The sequence below is a fragment of the Anomaloglossus baeobatrachus genome, chromosome 1, assembly GCF_048569485.1.
Source record: "Anomaloglossus baeobatrachus isolate aAnoBae1 chromosome 1, aAnoBae1.hap1, whole genome shotgun sequence".
Taxonomy (NCBI): domain Eukaryota; kingdom Metazoa; phylum Chordata; class Amphibia; order Anura; family Aromobatidae; genus Anomaloglossus; species Anomaloglossus baeobatrachus.
In genome coordinates, this window is record NC_134353.1 from 242757757 (window position 1) to 242772250 (window position 14494).

The 14494-nt window shown below is 47.3% G+C and overlaps 1 protein-coding gene across 2 annotated transcripts in view; it reads right to left on the reverse strand.

Annotated features, from left to right (window-relative positions):
- Positions 1-3782: 3782 nt before the first annotated feature.
- INTU (inturned planar cell polarity protein) overlaps positions 3783-14494 on the reverse strand; it is a 102130-nt gene continuing 91418 nt past the window's right edge. For both annotated transcript variants that reach the window (XM_075336186.1, XM_075336177.1), the window contains exons 14-16: positions 7710-7899; positions 4452-4597; positions 3783-4118 (exon numbers count right to left, since the gene is read on the reverse strand). In XM_075336186.1, the coding sequence (XP_075192301.1) occupies positions 4007-4118; positions 4452-4597; positions 7710-7899 (448 nt within the window). In that variant the 3' untranslated portion in view covers positions 3783-4006. The remainder of the gene's footprint in view (positions 4119-4451; positions 4598-7709; positions 7900-14494) is intronic.

The window sequence follows — 14494 nt, forward strand, 5'->3', positions numbered from 1 at the left end:
GCAGATTTGCAGCAGAATGTCTGTGGCAGAAATTAAGCTGCAGTTATTGAGAACAAAAAAAAATATTGTGACTAAGCTACCTAACCCTTTCTTTCTGCTACTCATATACAGCGTGTCCAGCCATATCCTGTCCACCACCATAAACTTGAGAATGGCGGCAGCTATAGGCATAGAAGTGGTGTCTAGGTATAGTAAAGTAGCCATGCGCTATGCAATGAAACCACCTATAGCGCTACCTGGTGGAAAACATTTTTATCACGAAAACGGAACGAGATAGAGAAAAAAAGTGAATTACAAATTTGTAGGGCATCATCAATTCAATACAAATCGACACCTTGCATACAGAAATTCTATGATATGAAACCCATGATTCCCCCAAAACATTGAATGCTGGTCACGCATATGGTGCTCATTTAACTTTGATGCTCAAAGTGGCCACCGTCAGCTGCAATGCACATCTGGACTCTGGACAGCACACTGTATCTTGCTGCACGTTGTGCAATATGGTAGGTGACACATTTGCACAAGCATCTGTGATACGTCGTCAGAGGTCCTGCAATGTTGGTGGAGGGGTCGCATACACCTGCTGTTTGATGTGACCTCACAGAAAGAAGTCCAATGGGGTCAGGTCAGATGAGCGTGGAGGCCACTCCATGCAGCCACAATACCCAATGACTTGTAGGAAGGTCTCCATGGAGGTATCGCTTCACGTCCGCAGCCTTGTGAGTTTTTTATGTTCTAATCATAGCATTTCTGTATGCAAGGTGTCGATTCGTATTGAATTGATGATGCCCTATAACTTTGTAATTCACTTTTTCACTATCTCGTTCCGTTTTCGAGATAAAAATGCTAACTCCATTGTTTTCCACCAGGTAGCGCTATAGGTGGTTTCATTGGGTAGTGCATGGCTACTTTACTGTACCTAGATACCACTTCTATGCCTATAGCTACCGCCGTTCTCATGTTAATGGTGGTGGACAGGATATGGGTGGACACACTGTATAGTTAGAAATGCTAGCATCTAAAACAAAGCCTAAAATTTAGCTTTTTACATCAGACAAGGTTTATCCAGGTGTTATGCCACCAAGTTCAACACCCATAGGTGAAGCTATTCTCTCTTGAATACTCTTGCACTCTCTAAATTAAATTTTATTACATTTCTCCAAAACCTATTTTGTATAAAGAAACTTTATTTTTGTTTCCATAAAGTAGCAAATCAATTTTATAAAAACACATTTAGTATTCCCAAGTTTAAGAATTAATATTCTTTAAATCAGATTATGGATTTGGATTTACATGGTTAAACACTGAAATTAAATACTTTAAATTACATTGAGTCTGCTGTTGCGCTGTAATAAAAATAACTAACATGTAATACATAGCAGTTTCCACTAGATGGCACCAAAGTGGTAGTTCTGAATTGGCAAACAAACTATTGGCAAACTAGCACTGGCTTTAGGTTATATACGAAAATCCTGGTGCTTGGTTCCCTTTAAGGACAGCATAGTTCCGATAAATTTGGACACATCACAATTGGAAAAAGCTTAATAAAAGGGAGCTATCCTCTCAACAATCTGAAGCTACCTGGTACTGCTTGAGAGATGCACTAAACTGTGGGTTCTGTTACAGAGGAAATGATTTTGGCTTTAAGTTATACAGCACCCCAGAAGTAAGAATTCACCAAACCAAGGTGTAAAGAAGTGGTCAGAGACCTGTGTAATTCACCCTACTGAGGGGTCTCAGTTAGCTGGTCTGACTTAATACTCCGGCCTTGTCCTAGATACCAGGTCAGAATGTGCTAAATGTCCTACAAAGCACTCTCTGCTTGATGGCCAGATGCCCTGGGCTAGACAGTGGTCAGAGTACAAAACAAATTGCGTGTATTATCAGCCCTATGAGATGCTTTGTTTGTTGTACTGAGTCACTGAGAAAAATGGTCAGAGTACCGAATGATTCGTCTGTGCAATATGTAATACTGTGGGTTTCCGGTTTAACTGCATCACTCATGAAAAGGCACCTGCCCTGGGAGAGGGTCGGATTCCCATTGGGTATGTGCCATCTCCTGCTGAGTAGTCTCACCTGAGGTGGTCTGACTCACCCAGCCAGGGTGTGATCAGAGTACAGACTTGTTCACTTGGGTGATACACATGCCAAAAAGCTGTATGCTTCCTGATGTGAAATACACTGGGAAGAGGTCAGACAACCATGTGGCTCACTTGTGCAATATGACCTAACACAGAGAAGACACTGCTCAAAAAGCTGACTGAGTATGTAAAGTTACTATGAGAAGGCTCAGACTAATAATCCGAACACTCTGGGAAAGAGTGGACAGAGTACTAAGTGATCAGTCAGACTGAAAAAGGAACTTGATGGGCCAACCCCTTGGAAAGAGGTCAGAATATTATCTTGTCTGCTACCACGATCTACCCTCATGGAGCATTGACCTCACCAGCTATGGGTGATTGTACCCATCTCCTATGGATCTCCTGATGAACCATATTTTCATAAGGGAGAAATGTGTTGAGAAAGGGGAGCTGATTAATTCAGCAGCGTCATCAGGCCTGTTCTGTTCATTTGAAAAGCTAAGTTTTGAACAGGCCTTTTTTTTATTTTATTCTATTATTGTAGAAATATTTAGCTGAAGGCAGGGGTAAGGGACATTTTAGAGTCAGCCTTTGATGAGTGGGGGCGCTATATCGACTTTTAGGGTGCCGACATCCGAGGACAGGTTAGGTTAATAATTAGAATATAGGTAGCAAATTTTGGCTCCTCTTTTCTTCTACCCCCCTATTAATGACATTGTTTGTCCCATTCTCCTGCTATTTCTTACTATCTTGCACTAAGGTTCACCTTATTGCACTATTCGGAAGGAGTGAATATCGGAGCAATTCCTCCTAGCTCTTAGATACTGCCCCTTCGGAATATCTTTCCAAAGGGGAAGTGGATAATTACTATCCCAGAGAAGGAGGCTATTTGTTTCCGTTGGTTTTCTGTACCTATTGGTGTGAACAGCAACCCCCTCATCAATCGTTATCTCCAAGTCCAGAAATGGGATTCTACATTGATCAATCTCAAAGGTAAATTTGAGGTTAAAGTCATTGACACTAACTCATCCACCATCCTACCAAATTCCTCCTTCGTGCCCGTCCATGACAAGCACATCATCAATGTAATGATGTCACACCCCTATTTTATCCTGCCACCACTTTCCCTCACCTGAATAAACAACAGTGTCCTCCCACCAGCCCAGGAGGAGATTTGCGTAACTTGGCGCACAGGAACAACCTGGCTACAAGCATACACTGGCTTGGATTCATGCTGGCTGTTTGGACAGCATAAATCAGATGACCAGTTCCCTTTAAAAGGTGTCACCAACTCTGAAAAAAAGCTACAGTCCTATAATTTATCACTTTTAACCATTTATAGTTAAATGGGCTATTCTATAATGGATAGCATATAATTGTATGATTTGGTGAAGGTTTATTTATTGAATTTCATCAGCTGATCGATTTGTAACTCGTGATTGGTTGTTATTCCATTATTGTATCCACCTGTATGTTATGGATAAGGGCCATGGTGGCCCGAAATGCGCCAGTTTCGGTGAATCTTGTGTCTTTACCCACCTGGAATCTGTTTAATGTGGAATCAATCACACGTGTTGGTTTTCCTCTATGTTACAGTAAATCGTCAAATAAACCAGACTCCAGAAAAAAATAGTAAGTGCAAACATTTTTATTTTTTGACAATGAAAGTTTCAAGTAGAAAATAAGTCAATATATCTAGTCAGTAATATCAATAGGAAAAAGTAAAAAAACTTTCATTACTAAAATATTTCATTTTAAATATTTTCTTTAAAACAAGCAACATGTCAACATACAGAATCATCTATAAAAATGTAAAACCACAGAAAAGACCCGTACAAATCTGTAACAAGTGCAAGGGTAAGGCTAATACATGGAGTATATCAAGTGCTGGTGATGAACAGAGATCTTGCTTAAGTCCAGGACTAAAGTGGCATTCCAAAGGACAGCTTGAAGGCCAGCTCCACCGCAACCTCCGTCACCGAGTCATGAAAGCAGACATAGAACTCCTGAGGCTGACGCTGCAGAAAAAGTCTCCTGGAAGAAAGAAGCAGCGGTCATTCAATGCGCAGCTTTAATTATCTGGTGATGGACATAAGTGATTTGCCATGTATGCTGGCTCATTGTTCTGTTCTGCACCACTAACACAACACTATTAAAAATTACATACTTTCCCCTCTTTCCAGGGCACATAGCAACCGGCTGCCTGTTAGTGATCAGAACAGCATTTCACTATACTGCACACCTCATCTCTGACCAAACAAGTGGCTGTGAGTATTTCTCAACATTAGGGTTTGAAGAAAAATTATAATTAGTAAAGAATTTTTACATCACTGGTCAAAATGGAACATGTACGTCACCGTTTCTTACCCTATTACCCAGTAAGACATTTTGGGAGGGGCTTTCTTCTGGTCTGTCCAGTTCTCAGGAGAACATTCAAATAAAACACCATGTTCTTTAACGGGCCCGAGTCCTAAGAAGTCCCTGCACACGTCTGCCTTGGAACTGCTTTGTACCTACAGGTTTTAGTAAAAGCAAAAAGAGAAGGATTTTTACAATGTAATAAATGGAATATTAGTTTATGTTCAAAAGGTTGAGATTAATAAGAACAGACTAATATACTTATTTTTAAAGAAGCACTCCAATGAATATTTTTTTATTAGATGTATGTGTATGATATCTAGTGTGAGTGTATTAATATGCTCACCTAATGCCACTTTCTCCAGGATCCAGAGCCGTTCTGCTCCTCTTCTCAGGGATGTCGCCACAATTCATACTATGTGGCTCACTCTAGCCTCTTTTACAATGTAAGCCTATGGAGCCTTGTTACATTGTAAAAGCCACTTTCTGGATCACACAGAGCACAGTGTGACCTGGAGAGTCTGCAGAGCGGTGACATCACTGAGAAAAGGAGCAGAGTGCAGTGTGACCTGGAGAGTCTGCAGAGTGGTGACATCACTGAGAAGAGGAGCAGAGCACAGTGTGACCTGGAGAGTCTGCAGAGTGGTGACATCACTAAGAAGAGGAGCAGAGTGCAGTGTGACCTGGAGAGTCTGCAGAGTGGTGACATCACTGAGAAGAGGAGCAGAGCACAGTGTGACCTGGAGAGTCTGCAGAGTGGTGACATCACTGAGAAGAGGAGCAGAGCACAGTGTGACCTGGAGAGTCTGCAGAGCGGTGACATCACTGAGAAGAGGAGCAGAGCACAGTGTGACCTGGAGAGTCTGCAGAGTGGTGACATCACTGAGAAGAGGAGCAGAGCACAGTGTGACCTGGAGAGTCTGCAGAGTGGTGACATCACTGAGAAGAGGAGCAGAGCACAGTGTGACCTGGAGAGTCTGCAGAGTGGTGACATCACTGAGAAGAGGAGCAGAGCACAGTGTGACCTGGAGAGTCTGCAGAGTGGTGACATCACTGAGAAGAGGAGCAGAGCACAGTGTGACCTGGAGAGTCTGCAGAGTAGTGACATCACTGAAAAGAGGAGCAGAATGGAAATGGATCCAGGAGAAAGCAGTGACTAATACACTCACACTACATACCATACACTTATACTGTATTTATACACACACTTTAATATTCTTGGGAGTTCTTATTTAAAAAGTTGCCCCAATTTTTGGCAGCTCTATTTCCTCACCTGTGATCACTGCAGAAATGCACTAGGACTGCTGGCTGATTGGCCTATATCAATTGTCAAGTCAGTCTCCCTCTCTGTCTATACATCACATGCAAAACAAAAACCAGGATAATTGTGTAGTTTTTTTCCCCTGTATCAATGTATCACTATCTCTGTTATGTTTATCGGTGGATTTTCCTGAGGAAGAAGAGGGGATATCTCTTCGAAACGCGTATAATAAACCATCACCCTTGCTTTTATTATTTGGAGTGATTATTTGTACAGCAGCGCGGAGTATACCACAATTATCCTGGTTTTTGTTTTGCTTCTGCCTTTGGCACGTGGGATCGGCTGCAGCTGTTATATGTCGCTATACTGGTTGTGAGTCTCACAACCTTTCCAGGTGAGCGGTTTTCCTATTAAAAAGTCACCATATTTTACACTAGTAAGACCCTATTGCGCTCCATATATCCACAGCTTTTTCCTGTCTATACATCACCTGAACACAGAAAAGGGCTGGCATAGCTAATGAAATGAGCAGCAAGCCTCTTTTATACACTGACCTGATCATGTACCGACACAGAATACACCTTCCTGCATAAAGCACCAGGGTAGAGGTGGAGAAGAGATACTTTGAAAAAATGCCTCTGGACCAAGACTGATTCTCTTTGCCCTGCTTCCCCTGACAGGTCTTTCCCTATATGTGTACATGGTTACAGAACTGTCAATCAAAAAATATCCATTTCAGGAGAAACTGCAGGGGAAAGGTCATGGACTAGTCAGCAGAGACATATAGTCGCCAGCCGGCTTTTCAAAGTATGCATTCTCTGAAAAACTGAAGAATCTCAGAGTGAAAACATACACAGCTACAATAATGCAGGCGTGCTTTGATTCATGCTGCTTGTGCGTGTCTCAACATCATAAATGGGGTTGTCTCAAAATTATAAATGGTTAAAGGGAACCTGTCAGCAGAAATTTTGCACTTAACCTAAAAGATTCCCCTTCTGCAGCTCCTGGGCTGCATTCTAGCAAGGTTCCTATTGTTATTGTGCCCCCTTTTAGTCCAAAATAAATACTTTATAAAGTGGTACCTTTTCGTATGCAAATCTTGTTAATCGTACACTGGGCGGGCTGTCTGGTGTCCGTTATTCTGCCTCCTGCCGCTTTACGCTGTCCCCCATCGCTCAATTTCATACCTCAGGACACCGCCCAGTGCGCCCTAGGTCTCGCGCATTGTCCGTGCGCCAAGGTACCACTTTATAAAGTATTTATTTTGGACTAAAAGGGGGCACAATAACAATAGGAACCTTGCTAGAATGCAGCCCACGAGCTTCAGAAGGGGAAACTTTTAGGTTTAGTGCAAAATTTCTGCTGACAGGTTCCCTTTAAAATTACAAAGTGCTTGTAAAAACAAGTAACATTGCAATTTTCTACTTATTAAAAATCGGTTCTGAAGAATGTAGGCATTTTTAATTTAGTTTACTGCATGTTGCCAAGGTTATCAGAAACCTCTGCAGTCTAACAGCAGAGGCTGAACTGACAGGCAATGTGTGCAGCGCTTACAAGGTGCTTCAGAGCAGTGTTTGCAAACTCTAAAGCAGGTGGGATCCAATGGTGCTGATCTGAACTGCAATCAAACAGAAGCACACCGAAACATTGCAAGCAGGAGGCAGGGAGGGGTGCAATCAAGAAGACCAATAGTAAGAGAACACTCCCCCCTTTTTACAAAAAAACCCAAAACAAAACCCAAAGCTTTATTCAAACTTGCAAAGTGCATACCAAATTACACATTGTGAGCAGCCATTGTTACTAAATTTCACACTTAATGCATGAGGGAAAAGAAAAAGAGAAAGTGTACAAAATATCAGCAGTACATATTTTTTGTGACCCAGCCACACACTCTGCAAACCATACAAAAATATTGACTTAAAATATATATTTCTGATTCACTAAGGTGCATTTAATAATGATAACTGGAGAATATGTAACTCCACTGTATTTAAAGAGCACTATACCTCTTCCACGAGAGTTTGCTGAAACACGGAGCGTATAGACAGGCAGCAGCGGTGGAAGTTCTTGATCAGTAGTGGGTGAATGGTGCCGCTCAGGTCCTCTACCTCTCTGTGTGTTGGAGAGATGAACACTCCCTGCACAGTTTCCAGGAATATGTAATGAAAAAGTGTATTCTCCGACCCTGATGTTATTCTTGATATTGAGAGAAAAAAAAAATTTCAATGCATAACATGACTAGGTGTGACTAATACCTCTATTACAGCAGAATATTAGCTTTTTACAGCAAACGTGTCACCATGATTCCCCCTATAGGCCCAGTCACAAACAACGAGATCGCTAACAACATCGTTGCCGAGTCACCGTTTCTGTGACGCAGCAACGATCTCGCCAGTGATCTCGTTATGTGTGACACCTACCAGCGATCAGGCCCTGCTGTGAGATTGCTAGTCGTTGCAGAACGGTCTGGACCATTTTCTTCAAAGGCAATGTCCTGCTGGGCAAGACATATCGCTGTGTTTGATGCTGTGTGACAAGGTCCCAATGACCGCCGAAATCATTATACAGGTCGCTACTGCGACCTGTATCGTTACTGTGTCGTTACTGTGACTGTGTAACATCTCACCAGCGACTTACCAGCGATCCTTATCAGGACGTATCGTTGTCGGGATCGCCGGTAAGTCGTTGTGTGTGACTGGGAATTATGATTAAAACACAATTGAGAAGTCCTTCAGCGTGAAGTGTGGAGCCAGTTTTGTCATGCTCGTTTTTGTAGGCCTCTCTCTTGCTGCAGCAATCATTTATTGATCAAAAAAAATATGAATGGGTTAATGAATAGACTTCTGGCATGGGCTCTGACCACTTATGATGCCCATGTGTTACCATTGTCTGGTAAAGCCCCCAGTATATAAACAGGAGACATCCTGGTCTAGACAATGCTGGCAATTACCCGTTATCAATATATTAGCTCAACCTGCAAATCTTTCAATATAAATTATACTTAAAAGGTAGGGTGTCGCGTGTTTTTATTTTTGTATTAATAATAGTGATTATGAAATAATCTTAATTACTCACCGGTAATGGGATTTTCAATAGCCCATGACAGCACCACATGAGAGATCGGTTCCGCCCACATCAGGACAGGAAACCCACTGATAAAAAGGCGGTACCTCTCCTCCACATCAGTAGGTTTTCAGAGCCAGAGAGGACCAACAAAACACAATAAACAGATTAATCACACCACCACCCAAGGAAAAAACACCAATAACTCTAACACTCCCCGAAGGGTGCCCACAACCAGTGAATAGGGGGGGAACTAAGGGTGCTGTCATGGGCTATTGAAAATCCCATTACCGGTGAGTAATTAAGATTTTTCCCTGCCGCCCATGACAGCACCACATGAGAGATTCATATAGACCAACCACCTTAGGGAGGGACCACCGCTTGTAAGACCCGTCTCCCAAAGGAAAGGTCAGTCGTGGAGGACAAGTCCAGCCTATAGTGCCGAAAGAAAGTCCCAGGAGACGACCAAGTAGCCGCCCGACAGATCTGGTCAAGAGAGGCATCCGCCCTCTCCGCCCAAGACGTAGACACTGCTCTAGTGGAGTGCGCCCTTATGCCCGGAGGAGGAGTGGCGTCTTTAGCCGAGTACGCCAAACCGATGGCATCCCTGACCCATCTGGCCAAGGTAGCCTTAGAAGCCCCATGCCCCCTGGACTGCCCCTGAAAAGTGACAAACAGGACCTGAGACTTCCTCCATTCCCTAGTCCTATCTAAGTACGTGACTAAGGCCCTCCGGACATCCAACGTGTGTAACCTAGCCTCCTTCTCGTTCCGAGGGGGGTCACAGAGGGAAGGGAGCACGATCTCTTGGGACCTATGAAAAGGTGTAGAAACCTTGGGCAAGTAGAAGGGATCAGTCCGTAACACTACCCTATCATCCAGAATCTGGGTATAAGGGTGAACCACAGACAAGGCTTGGAGATCCCCCACCCGCCTGGCCGAGGTGAGTGCGACGAGGAGAAAAACCTTAAGGGACAGCAGTTTGAGAGGGACTTCCCCTAAGGGCTCAAACGGAGGCCCTGTGAGGGCATCCAACACTAAATTAAGGTCCCATGGGGGAACCCTGGGAGCCTGAACAGGTACAGACCTGGACTTAGATTTAATGAACCGGCAAATCCATTCATTCTGCGCCAGACTACAATGAAACAGTGCCCCTAAGGCCGATACCTGCACCTTGAGCGTACTGGTGGAGAGCCCCAACTCCAACCCCCTCTGGAGGAATTCTAGAATAGCCGAGATAGGAGGGGGGCCCTCCGCCCGAGCCCCCGACTGAAGGAGAAAGCGCTTCCAGACCCTACCGTAAATGGCCGTGGTGACCGCTTTCCTACTGCAAAGAAGAGTATCGATTAAGCAAGAGGAAAACCCCCGCCGAGCTAGCAGCCGCCGCTCAAACGCCAAGCCGTCAAATGGAGAGCCGGGTCGGGGGGGTGACGGACTGGGCCCTGGGACAGGAGATGAGGGGCGTCCGGGAGAACCCAAGGATCCACCAGAGACAGTGTCCGCAGCCAGTAAAACCACGCCCGTTTCGGCCAGAAGGGGGCGATGAGAATAACCTCTGCTCTGTCGGTCTGGATTTTCCGGAGAACCGAAGGCAACAGGATCAGGGGAGGAAACGCGTACAGGAGGCCGTGAGACCAAGACATCTGGAAGGCATCGAGGGCAACAGGATCGTCTCGGGGGTTGAGAGAGCAGAACCTGTCCACTTTCCGATTCGCCTTGGTAGCGAACAGGTCTAGAACAGGGACACCCCATAGAAGCGTGATCCTGCGAAAGACCTCCGGGTCCAAGGACCACTCCCCCTGACGGAGACAGTGCCGGCTGAGGAAGTCTGCCTCCTCGTTGTCCGTCCCCTTGATATGAAGAGCTGTCAAGGAGGAGAGATGTTGTTCGGCCAGCTGGAAGATGTGCATAGTCAGAGTCAGAAGAGAAGGGGATCTGGTGCCGCCCTGATGGTTGACGTACGCCACCGTCACCCTGTTGTCTGAAAGGATCCGAACATGGCGACCTCTCAAGAAGGGGAGGAACCCCTCTAGTGCCTTGAGAACCGCCATGAGCTCCCTGTAGTTGGAGGACTGTCTGACCAACTGAGCGTCCCAGGGACCCTGAAGCACCTGTTGGCGTAGATGGGCACCCCACCCCCAATGGCTGGCATCTGTGACTATCGTGTCCGTGACCGGGGAAAGCCAAGGAACCCCCATCCGGAGGTGAGAGGGGTCCTGCCACCAACCCAGGGAGTGCAAGGTGTCTGCAGACAGGGTCAATTGGTTCTCCAAACAGTCTCCAAACAGTCTCTGAAACCGAAGGACCTCCATCTGGAGGATTCTGGAATGCAGTTGGGCCCACCACACTCCTGGGATGCAAGAGGTAAGAGTCCCGACCAGCGACATAGCCTGCCGTAAGGACATGCTTGGGCAACTCCTTACGGAAGAGAGAGAGGACAAGATCCTGGCGACCTTGTCCTCTGGCAGGTGGCACAACTGGCTGGTGGAGTCCAAGACGAGACCAAGGAAGACTTGACACTGGAGAGGCTGGAGTCTGGACTTCTGCTGATTCACCACCCACCCCAGGCTTTCCAGGATGGAGATGACCCTGGTCACGTGAGCCGCACATAGAGACTCCGACTGACCCACTATCAGGAGGTCGTCCAGATACGGAATGATCAATATGTCCTGTTCCCTGACATGTGCCATGACCTCCGCGAGGACTTTGGTGAAGATCCGTGGGGCCATGGAAAGCCCGAATGGCAGCGCTGCGAATTGGAAGTGTCTCAGCCTCCCGGAGACGTGCAGTGCGAACCTGAGAAACTGCCGGTGAGACGGAAAAATAGGGACGTGATAATAGGCGTCCTTTAAGTCGAGGACCGCCATAAAACACCCTGGATACAACAGCCTGACAGTTGACCTCATGGTCTCCATTTTGAAGGCTCGCTGCACCAGATGCAAATTCAAGGTCCTCAGGTTGAAGATGGTGCGGAAGGTGGAGTCCGGCTTCCGAACCAGAAACAGAGTGGAGTAAAAGCCGTCCCCTTCTTGTCCTATGGGGACCTCCTGAACGACTTTCCTCGAGAGGAGAGTTAGCACTTCCACTTCCAAGGCCATCTGCCGCTCTGGGGACCGCAAGGATGTTATTATGAGAGACCCCCGAGGGGGTGAACGGAAGTCCAATTTTAACCCTTCCTCCACAATCTGAAGGAGCCACCTGTTGGAGGAGATTGCCTGCCATGCATGGAGGAAGAGGGACAGCCGACCCCCTACCTGATGACAGGCGTCATTGAGAGGGCTTGGGCTTATTATCGGAGCGCTTGCCAAAGAGAAAGCCCGAGGTAGTCTTTCTACGGTCCTTCCACTGATCTTGCGGTTTTTGAGACTGCTTTGCGAAAAACTGACGCCTCCGAAAGGGCCGGCTGCGAGAGGGCTCCACCGGAAAAACTGGAAACCCCTGTTTCTTATCGGATGCCTTAGTGAGGAGGTCGTCCAGGCCAGAGCCAAAAAGATAGGCACCTTCACAAGGCATGCTGCATAGTCGCCCCTTGGATTGGACATCACCCTTCCAAGTTTTCAGCCAGAGGGCCCGACGCGCGGAATTGGAAAGCGCCGCCGACCTGGCAAATAGTCTTAAAGAATCAACCGAGGCATCAGCCATAAAGGCAGCAGCACCCTGTATTAAGGGCAAGGACGAGATAATATCTTTCCTAGGAGTGTCATTGCGCAACTGGTCTTCTAACTGCTGAAGCCACACCATTAAAGACCGGGCAACACAGGCGCTGGTCACGGCCGGGCGCAAGCCACCAGCCGTAGACTCCCATGTACCTCTCAGAAAACCATCAGCCTTCCTATCCAGCTGATCCTTAAGGGACCCCAAGTCCTCAAACGGCAAGGTAGTGGAACGAGACGCCTTGGCAATAGCGACATCAATTTTTGGGGTTCTATCCCAAGAGGTAGACGCTTCCTCATCCACAGGGTACTTCCTTTTAAGGGAAGAGCTAAGATTCAACCTCTTGTCCACTTTTTTCCACTGGTCAGTAATGAGATCTTGAACCTTCTGGGGAATGGGAAACCCCTTACGCTTCCTGGAATCCAAGCCCCCAAACATGACATCCTGGGTAGATTCGGGCCCCCTGGGGTCCACTATACCCATGGTCGAACGTACTGCCTTCACCAAAGGTCCTACGTCTGCTGTAGGAAAGCAAGGACGACCACCTTCATCGGAAGAGGAAGAGGAGCCAGAATCGGAGGAGGAGGATCCCGAGGATCCCGACGACCGAGAGCCCTGAGCCGAACCCGCCGAAGTATCGGGAGTAGACAGCTTATGATGACGGGACTTCTTGCGCCTCTTGCCCCCCTTAAGGGATTTAAGGGACTCCTGTACTTCCGCTCTGATAATGGAACGTAATTCAGATGAGAACCCCGGCCCCTCTTTGAGTAGGGTCTGTTGGATACAGCCTGCACACAGGGCCTTGGTGTAATCCGAAGACAGGGAGGATTGGCATATGGCACATTCCTTGTGACGCTGCTTGGAGGCACATTTAGTCGGTACCTAACAAGAGAGGGGACACGGAAACGGGGACTTAGAAACATGGAAGACCACGAAGTCCACTCACCCCCACGACTCCAGGCAATACCGGATCAGGAGGCGGATTCTTGGACTTCTTGGGACCCACCGACCGAACGCTGCCCGGACTGGAGACAGCCTTCCGGGAACGATCCGCAGAGCCGCGTTCCGAGCCACGCTGTGGCGACTCCTTGCGCTGCTCCTTGCTGCGGGGTGAATCTCCTGCCATAATGGGAACAATGGAGGAGAAAAAACTCACCAGTCCCAAGCGCCGGTCACATTTGTCTCGTTACATGGGCGCCGCCATCTTGGATCCGAGTGCGCATGCGCACACCAGTCACTTCCTGGGCGCATTGCGCACGTCACCATGGAATCGCGTCACTTCCGGCCGGAGCGTCCAGCTTCACTCCAGCGTGCTGCACAGCAGGGACAAGCCTTCCAGCGGCCGCCGTGAGTGCGCACATCCCTGGAGCGACGCCGGGCCGAGCTCCCGCTCCAGGCCCGCGCCTCACCGCCGCAGAGGTCTGAGACCGAGGGGGGGTGCAGCCAGGCCCGAGCACCGGCTTCAGGTAAGTACCAGGCTTCCACACCGGGTCGGACCTGGGACAGCAATGGGTTGTCCATACCAGGACAGGAAACCAAACTGATGTGGAGGAGAGGTACCGCCTTTTTATCAGTGGGTTTCCTGTCCTGATGTGGGCGGAACCTATCTCTCATGTGGTGCTGTCATGGGCGGCAGGGAAAAAAGTGTTTTTAATACAAAATTAAATTCACAGTTTATTTAGTTTTTATTTAATTCTAGTTTTACTGAAGCACTGGGGGCTGCCATCTTGGATTTGCTGTGAGAAACGACAGTTACGCACCCCCTTTATGGCAGCGCCCAGAGCACTGACTCTGAAAGTCGGACTCCGACCTCTATACATAACACAGGAGAGCTCCCTACTGTGACCTGGAGACGCCCCCTGGGCTGTCCAGATCACAGCAGAGGGAGGAGTTCAGCGCCATCTCTGTGGAGCTCACAAGGTATGTTGTGTGCTCCACTTTCCTCTATGTCACACGCCGGGATGGATGGGGTGACTATTGGTGCCGGGCAGCGGTAATTGCACCGCAACTGATCCTGGCGTGTTGCTCCCCACTGTGCCACTCACCCTTCCAGCACTCTGCTGCTCACCCACCC